This window comes from Gigantopelta aegis, chromosome 6 (assembly GCF_016097555.1).
Source record: "Gigantopelta aegis isolate Gae_Host chromosome 6, Gae_host_genome, whole genome shotgun sequence".
Classification (NCBI taxonomy): domain Eukaryota; kingdom Metazoa; phylum Mollusca; class Gastropoda; order Neomphalida; family Peltospiridae; genus Gigantopelta; species Gigantopelta aegis.
Genome location: NC_054704.1, coordinates 1439616 through 1449786, shown reverse-complemented (window position 1 = coordinate 1449786; position 10171 = coordinate 1439616). Strand labels below are relative to the sequence as shown.

At 40.0% G+C, this 10171-nt stretch overlaps 1 protein-coding gene across 1 annotated transcript in view; it reads right to left on the bottom strand.

Moving 5' to 3' along the window:
- LOC121376460 (IQ motif and ankyrin repeat domain-containing protein 1-like) overlaps positions 1–10171 on the bottom strand; it is a 39115-nt gene that overhangs the window by 20990 nt on the left and 7954 nt on the right. The window contains exon 5 of the mRNA XM_041504334.1: positions 7074–7198. Within this exon, the coding sequence (XP_041360268.1) occupies positions 7074–7198 (125 nt within the window). The remainder of the gene's footprint in view (positions 1–7073; positions 7199–10171) is intronic.

The following is a 10171-nucleotide window of genomic DNA, read 5'->3' as shown; positions in this document are numbered from 1 at the left end:
GTACATCCCACAGTGAAACATTCTCAACTTTACCTGGCATGTACATCCCACAGTGAAACATTCTCAACTTTACCTGACATGTACATCCCACTGTGAAACATTCTCAACTTTACCTGACATGTACATCCCACAGTGAAACATTCTCAACTTTACCCGACATGTACATCCCACTGTGAAACATTCTCAACTTTACCCGACATGTACATCCCACTGTGAAACATTCTCAAGTTTACCTGGCATGTACATCCCACTGTGAAACATTCTCAAGTTTACCTGGCATTTACATCCCACTGTGAAACATTCTCAACTTTACCTGGCATGTACATCCCACTGTGAAACATTCTCAACTTTACCTGACATGTACATCCCACAGTGAAACATTCTCAACTTTACCCGACATGTACATCCCACAGTGAAACATTCTCAACTTTACCTGGCATGTACATCCCACAGTGAAACATTCTCAACTTTACCTGACATGTACATCCCACAGTGAAACATTCTCAACTTTACCTGACATGTACATCCCACAGTGAAACATTCTCAACTTTACCTGACATGTACATCCCACAGTGAAACATTCTCAACTTTACCTGGCATGTACATCCCACAGTGAAACATTCTCAAGTTTACTTGGCATGTACATCCCACTGTGAAACATTCTCAACTTTACCCGGCATGTACATCCCACAGTGAAACATTCTCAACTTTACCCGGCATGTACATCCCACAGTGAAACATTCTCAACTTTACCTGGCATGTACATCCCACAGTGAAACATTCTCAAGTTTACCTGGCATGTACATCCCACTGTGAAACATTCTCAACTTTACCCGACATGTACATCCCACAGTGAAACATTCTCAACTTTACCTGGCATGTACATCCCACAGTGAAACATTCTCAACTTTACCTGGCATGTACATCCCACTGTGAAACATTCTCAACTTTACCCGACATGTACATCCCACAGTGAAACGTTCTCAACTTTACCTGGCATGTACATCCCACAGTGAAACATTCTCAACTTTACCTGGCATGTACATCCCACAGTGAAACATTCTCAACTTTACCTGACATGTACATCCCACAGTGAAACATTGTCAACTTTACCTGGCATGTACATCCCACAGTGAAACATTCTCAAGTTTACCCGGCATGTACATCCCACTGTGAAACATTCTCAATTTTACCTGGCATGTACATCCCACTGTGAAACATTCTCAACTTTACCCGACATGTACATCCCACAGTGAAACATTCTCAACTTTACCTGGCATGTACATCCCACAGTGAAACATTCTCAACTTTACCTGGCATGTACATCCCACAGTGAAACATTCTCAACTTTACCTGGCATGTACATCCCACTGTGAAACATTCTCAAGTTTACCTGGCATGTACATCCCACAGTGAAACATTCTCAAGTTTATCTGGCATGTACATCCCACTGTGAAACATTCTCAACTTTACCTGGCATGTACATCCCACTGTGAAACATTCTCAACTTTACCTGGCATGTACATCCCACAGTGAAACATTCTCAACTTTACCCGACATGTACATCCCACAGTGAAACATTCTCAACTTTACCTGGCATGTACATCCCACAGTGAAACATTCTCAACTTTACCCGACATGTACATCCCACAGTGAAACGTTCTCAACTTTACCCGGCATGTACATCCCACAGTGAAACATTCTCAACTTTACCTGGCATGTACATCCCACAGTGAAACATTCTCAACTTTACCTGGTATGTACATCCCACAGTGAAACATTCTCAACTTTACCTGACATGTACATCCCACAGTGAAACATTCTCAAGTTTACCTGGCATGTACATCCCACTGTGAAACATTCTCAAGTTTACCTGGCATGTACATCCCACTGTGAAACATTCTCAACTTTACCCGACATGTACATCCCACAGTGAAACATTCTCAACTTTACCTGGCATGTACATCCCACAGTGAAACATTCTCAACTTTACCTGGCATGTACATCCCACTGTGAAACATTCTCAAGTTTACCTGGCATGTACATCCCACTGTGAAACATTCTCAACTTTACCTGGCATGTACATCCCACAGTGAAACATTCTCAACTTTACCTGGCATGTACATCCCACAGTGAAACATTCTCAAGTTTACCTGGCATGTACATCCCACTGTGAAACATTCTCAAGTTTACCTGGCATGTACATCCCACTGTGAAACATTCTCAACTTTACCTGGCATGTACATCCCACAGTGAAACATTCTCAACTTTACCTGGCTTGTACATCCCACAGTGAAACATTCTCAACTTTACGTGACATGTACATCCCACAGTGAAACATTCTCAACTTTACCTGACATGTACATCCCACAGTGAAACATTCTCAAGTTTACCTGGCATGTACATCCCACTGTGAAACATTCTCAAGTTTACCTGGCATGTACATCCCACTGTGAAACATTCTCAACTTTACCCGACATGTACATCTCACAGTGAAACATTCTCAACTTTACCTGGCATGTACATCCCACAGTGAAACATTCTCAACTTTACCTGGCATGTACATCCCACTGTGAAACATTCTCAACTTTACCTGGCATGTACATCCCACTGTGAAACATTCTCAACTTTACCTGGCATGTACATCCCACAGTGAAACATTCTCAACTTTACCTGACATGTACATCCCACAGTGAAACATTCTCAAGTTTACCTGGCATGTACATCCCACTGTGAAACATTCTCAACTTTACCTGGCATGTACATCCCACTGTGAAACATTCTCAACTTTACCCGACATGTACATCCCACAGTGAAACATTCTCAACTTTACCTGGCATGTACATCCCACAGTGAAACATTCTCAACTTTACCTGGCATGTACATCCCACAGTGAAACATTCTCAACTTTACCTGGCATGTACATCCCACTGTGAAACATTCTCAAGTTTACCTGGCATGTACATCCCACAGTGAAACATTCTCAACTTTACCTGGCATGTACATCCCACTGTGAAACATTCTCAACTTTACCCGACATGTACATCCCACAGTGAAACATTCTCAACTTTACCTGGCATGTACATCCCACAGTGAAACATTCTCAACTTTACCTGACATGTACATCCCACAGTGAAACATTCTCAACTTTACCTGACATGTACATCCCACAGTGAAACATTCTCAACTTTACCTGGCATGTACATCCCACAGTGAAACATTCTCAAGTTTACCTGGCATGTACATCCCACTGTGAAACATTCTCAAGTTTACCCGGCATGTACATCCCACAGTGAAACATTCTCAACTTTACCTGGCATGTACATCCCACAGTGAAACATTCTCAACTTTACCTGGCATGTACATCCCACAGTGAAACATTCTCAACTTTACCTGACATGTACATCCCACTGTGAAACATTCTCAACTTTACCTGACATGTACATCCCACAGTGAAACATTCTCAACTTTACCCGACATGTACATCCCACTGTGAAACATTCTCAACTTTACCCGACATGTACATCCCACTGTGAAACATTCTCAAGTTTACCTGGCATGTACATCCCACTGTGAAACATTCTCAAGTTTACCTGGCATGTACATCCCACTGTGAAACATTCTGAACTTTACCTGGCATGTACATCCCACTGTGAAACATTCTCAACTTTACCTGACATGTACATCCCACAGTGAAACATTCTCAACTTTACCCGACATGTACATCCCACAGTGAAACATTCTCAACTTTACCTGGCATGTACATCCCACAGTGAAACATTCTCAACTTTACCTGACATGTACATCCCACAGTGAAACATTCTCAACTTTACCTGACATGTACATCCCACAGTGAAACATTCTCAACTTTACCTGGCATGTACATCCCACAGTGAAACATTCTCAAGTTTACAAGGCATGTACATCCCACTGTGAAACATTCTCAACTTTACCCGGCATGTACATCCCACAGTGAAACATTCTCAACTTTACCCGGCATGTACATCCCACAGTGAAACATTCTCAACTTTACCCGACATGTACATCCCACTGTGAAACATTCTCAACTTTACCTGACATGTACATCCCACAGTGAAACATTCTCAACTTTACCCGACATGTACATCCCACTGTGAAACATTCTCAAGTTTACCTGGCATGTACATCCCACTGTGAAACATTCTCAACTTTACCTGGCATGTACATCCCACTGTGAAACATTCTCAAGTTTACCTGGCATGTACATCCCACTGTGAAACATTCTCAAGTTTACCCGGCATGTACATCCCACAGTGAAACATTCTCAACTTTACCTGGCATGTACATCCCACAGTGAAACATTCTCAACTTTACCTGGCATGTACATCCCACAGTGAAACATTCTCAACTTTACCTGACATGTACATCCCACTGTGAAACATTCTCAACTTTATCTGACATGTACATCCCACAGTGAAACATTCTCAACTTTACCCGACATGTACATCCCACTGTGAAACATTCTCAACTTTACCTGACATGTACATCCCACAGTGAAACATTCTCAACTTTACCCGACATGTACATCCCACTGTGAAACATTCTCAAGTTTACCTGGCATGTACATCCCACTGTGAAACATTCTCAACTTTACCTGGCATGTACATCCCACTGTGAAACATTCTCAAGTTTACCTGGCATGTACATCCCACTGTGAAACATTCTCAAGTTTACCCGGCATGTACATCCCACAGTGAAACATTCTCAACTTTACCTGGCATGTACATCCCACAGTGAAACATTCTCAACTTTACCTGGCATGTACATCCCACAGTGAAACATTCTCAACTTTACCTGACATGTACATCCCACTGTGAAACATTCTCAACTTTACCTGACATGTACATCCCACAGTGAAACATTCTCAACTTTACCCGACATGTACATCCCACTGTGAAACATTCTCAACTTTACCCGACATGTACATCCCACTGTGAAACATTCTCAAGTTTACCTGGCATGTACATCCCACTGTGAAACATTCTCAAGTTTACCTGGCATGTACATCCCACTGTGAAACATTCTCAACTTTACCTGGCATGTACATCCCACTGTGAAACATTCTCAACTTTACCTGACATGTACATCCCACAGTGAAACATTCTCAACTTTACCCGACATGTACATCCCACAGTGAAACATTCTCAACTTTACCTGGCATGTACATCCCACAGTGAAACATTCTCAACTTTACCTGACATGTACATCCCACAGTGAAACATTCTCAACTTTACCTGACATGTACATCCCACAGTGAAACATTCTCAACTTTACCTGGCATGTACATCCCACAGTGAAACATTCTCAAGTTTACTTGGCATGTACATCCCACTGTGAAACATTCTCAACTTTACCCGGCATGTACATCCCACAGTGAAACATTCTCAACTTTACCCGGCATGTACATCCCACAGTGAAACATTCTCAACTTTACCCGACATGTACATCCCACTGTGAAACATTCTCAACTTTACCTGACATGTACATCCCACAGTGAAACATTCTCAACTTTACCCGACATGTACATCCCACTGTGAAACATTCTCAACTTTACCCGACATGTACATCCCACTGTGAAACATTCTCAAGTTTACCTGGCATGTACATCCCACTGTGAAACATTCTCAACTTTACCTGGCATGTACATCCCACTGTGAAACATTCTCAACTTTACCTGGCATGTACATCCCACAGTGAAACATTCTCAAGTTTACCTGGCATGTACATCCCACTGTGAAACATTCTCAACTTTACCCGACATGTACATCCCACAGTGAAACATTCTCAACTTTACCTGGCATGTACATCCCACAGTGAAACATTCTCAACTTTACCTGGCATGTACATCCCACTGTGAAACATTCTCAACTTTACCCGACATGTACATCCCACAGTGAAACGTTCTCAACTTTACCTGGCATGTACATCCCACAGTGAAACATTCTCAACTTTACCTGGCATGTACATCCCACAGTGAAACATTCTCAACTTTACCTGACATGTACATCCCACAGTGAAACATTGTCAACTTTACCTGGCATGTACATCCCACAGTGAAACATTCTCAAGTTTACCCGGCATGTACATCCCACTGTGAAACATTCTCAATTTTACCTGGCATGTACATCCCACTGTGAAACATTCTCAACTTTACCCGACATGTACATCCCACAGTGAAACATTCTCAACTTTACCTGGCATGTACATCCCACAGTGAAACATTCTCAACTTTACCTGGCATGTACATCCCACAGTGAAACATTCTCAACTTTACCTGGCATGTACATCCCACTGTGAAACATTCTCAAGTTTACCTGGCATGTACATCCCACAGTGAAACATTCTCAAGTTTACCTGGCATGTACATCCCACTGTGAAACATTCTCAACTTTACCTGGCATGTACATCCCACTGTGAAACATTCTCAACTTTACCTGGCATGTACATCCCACAGTGAAACATTCTCAACTTTACCCGACATGTACATCCCACAGTGAAACATTCTCAACTTTACCTGGCATGTACATCCCACAGTGAAACATTCTCAACTTTACCCGACATGTACATCCCACAGTGAAACGTTCTCAACTTTACCCGGCATGTACATCCCACAGTGAAACATTCTCAACTTTACCTGGCATGTACATCCCACAGTGAAACATTCTCAACTTTACCTGGTATGTACATCCCACAGTGAAACATTCTCAACTTTACCTGACATGTACATCCCACAGTGAAACATTCTCAAGTTTACCTGACATGTACATCCCACAGTGAAACATTCTCAACTTTACCTGACATGTACATCCCACTGTGAAACATTCTCAACTTTACCTGGCATGTACATCCCACTGTGAAACATTCTCAACTTTACCTGGCATGTACATCCCACTGTGAAACATTCTCAACTTTACCTGGCATGTACATCCCACTGTGAAACATTCTCAACTTTACCTGGCATGTACATCCCACTGTGAAACATTCTCAACTTTACCTGGCATGTACATCCCACAGTGAAACATTCTCAACTTTACCTGGCATGCTTCTAGATGTCCAGCAAAAGCTGCCCGGTATAATGGAGTTCTCTGAAACTGTCCTCGGCTGTTTGGATTGGCACCTTTCTCCAGTAGCAGTAAAATAGTGTCAGGGTGTCCCCCACCTGTAACCATGGAAACATGCATCAGAGAAACACAAAACACCCAGGAAGAGTTAAAAGTGACTAAAGCAGAACACCAGGTAAATGATGAGCAAATGAATGAATGAACAGACACACATACAAGTCTATCAACTACTGCTTAACACAGTTGTCCACTGGTGTCTGGACTATTAATTATTGTCTGTCGTATTAAAAAGAACAAAAACTATACTTAAAGATGCATAACAATCTTGATCATAATTGTAATTTTCATCTGTGAAAGTTGCACAGACATGACATATATGTTTCTCTAAGCAAATCTAAGCATGTACTAAATAAGAGAGTAAATAAGAGTCTATAATATGTGGAGTAACTATGTACTATGTACTTGCTGCTTCAGAGAGTAAATAAGAGAGTCTATAATATGTGGAGTAACTATGTACTGTGTACATGCTGCTTCAGAGAGGAAATAATAGAGTCTATAATATGTGGAGTAACTATGTACTGTGTACTTGCTGCTTCAGAGAGTAAATAAGAGAGTCTATAATATGTGGAGTAACTATGTACTATGTACTTTCTGCTTCAGAGAGTAAATAAGAGAGTCTATAATATGTGGAGTAACTATGTACTATGTACTTGCTGCTTCAGAGAGTAAATAAGAGAGTCTATAATATGTGGAGTAACTATGTACTGTGTACTTGCTGCTTCAGAGAGGAAATAATAGCGTCTATAATATGTGGAGTAACTATGTACTGTGTACTTGCTGCTTCAGAGAGTAAATAAGAGTCTATAATATGTGGAGTAACTATGTACTGTGTAGTTGCTGCTTCAGAGAGGAAATAATAGAGTCTATAATATGTGGAGTAACTATGTACTGTGTACTTGCTGCTTCAGAGAGGAAATAATAGTCTATAATATGTGGAGTAACTATGTACTGTGTACTTGCTGCTTCAGAGAGTAAATAAGAGAGTCTATAATATGTGGAGTAACTATGTACTATGTACTTGCTGCTTCAGATAGGAAATAAGAGTCTATAATATGTGGAGTAACTATGTACTGTGTACTTTCTGCTTCAGAGAGGAAATAAGAGAGTCTATAATATGTGGAGTAACTATGTACTGTGTACTTGCTGCTTCAGAGAGTAAATAAGAGCCTATAATATGTGGAGTAACTATGTACTGTGTACTTGCTGCTTCAGAGAGTAAATAAGAGAGACTATAATATGTGGAGTAACTATGTACTGTGTACTTTCTGCTTCAGAGAGTAAATAAGAGAGTCTATAATATGTGGAGTAACTATGTACTGTGTACTTGCTGCTTCAGAGAGTAAATAAGAGAGTCTATAATATGTGGAGTAACTATGTACTGTGTACTTGCTGCTTCAGAGAGTAAATAAGAGTCTATAATATGTGGTGTAACTATGTACTGTGTACTTTCTGCTTCAGAGAGTAAATAAGAGTCTATAATATGTGGAGTAACTATGTACTGTGTACTTGCTGCTTCAGAGAGTAAATAAGAGAGTCTATAATATGTGGAGTAACTATGTACTGTGTACTTTCTGCTTCAGGGAGTAAATAAGAGCCTATAATATGTGGAGTAACTATGTACTGTGTACTTGCTGCTTCAGAGAGTATAAATAAGAGTCTATAATATGTGGAGTAACTATGTACTGTGTACTTTCTGCTTCAGAGAGTAAATAAGAGAGTCTATAATATGTGGAGTAACTATGTACTATGTACTTGGTGCTTCAGAGAGTAAATAAGAGAGTCTATAATATGTGGTGTAACTATGTACTGTGTACTTGCTGCTTCAGAGAGTAAATAAGAGTCTATAATATGTGGTGTAACTATGTACTGTGTACTTTCTGCTTCAGAGAGTAAATAAGAGTCTATAATATGTGGAGTAACTATGTACTGTGTACTTTCTGCTTCAGGGAGTAAATAAGAGCCTATAATATGTGGAGTAACTATGTACTGTGTACTTGCTGCTTCAGAGAGTATAAATAAGAGTCTATAATATGTGGAGTAACTATGTACTGTGTACTTTCTGCTTCAGAGAGTAAATAAGAGAGTCTATAATATGTGGAGTAACTATGTACTATGTACTTGGTGCTTCAGAGAGTAAATAAGAGAGTCTATAATATGTGGAGTAACTATGTACTGTGTACTTGCTGCTTCAGAGAGTAAATAAGAGAGTCTATAATATGTGGAGTAACTATGTACTATGTACTTGGTGCTTCAGAGAGTAAATAAGAGAGTCTATAATATGTGGAGTAACTATGTACTGTGTACTTGCTGCTTCAGAGAGTAAATAAGAGAGTCTATAATATGTGGAGTAACTATGTACTGTGTACTTTCTGCTTCAGAGAGTAAATAAGAGCCTATAATATGTGGAGTAACTATGTACTGTGTACTTGCTGCTTTAGAGAGGAAATAAGAGTCTATAATATGTGGAGTAACTATGTACTGTGTACTTGCTGCTTCAGAGAGTAAATAAGAGAGTCTATAATATGTGGAGTAACTATGTACTGTGTACTTGCTGCTTCAGAGAGTAAATAAGAGAGTCTATAATATGTGGAGTAACTATGTACTGTGTACTTGCTGCTTCAGAGAGTAAATAAGAGAGTCTATAATATGTGGAGTAACTATGTACTGTGTACTTGCTGCTTCAGAGAGTAAATAAGAGAGTCTATAATATGTGGAGTAACTATGTACTGTGTACTTTCTGCTTCAGGGAGTAAATAAGAGCCTATAATATGTGGAGTAACTATGTACTGTGTACTTGCTGCTTCAGAGAGTATAAATAAGAGTCTATAATATGTGGAGTAACTATGTACTGTGTACTTTCTGCTTCAGAGAGTAAATAAGAGAGTCTATAATATGTGGAGTAACTATGTACTATGTACTTGGTGCTTCAGAGTAAATAAGAGAGTCTATAATATGTGGAGTAACTATGTACTGTGTACTTGCTGCTTCAGAGAGTAAATAAGAGTCTATAA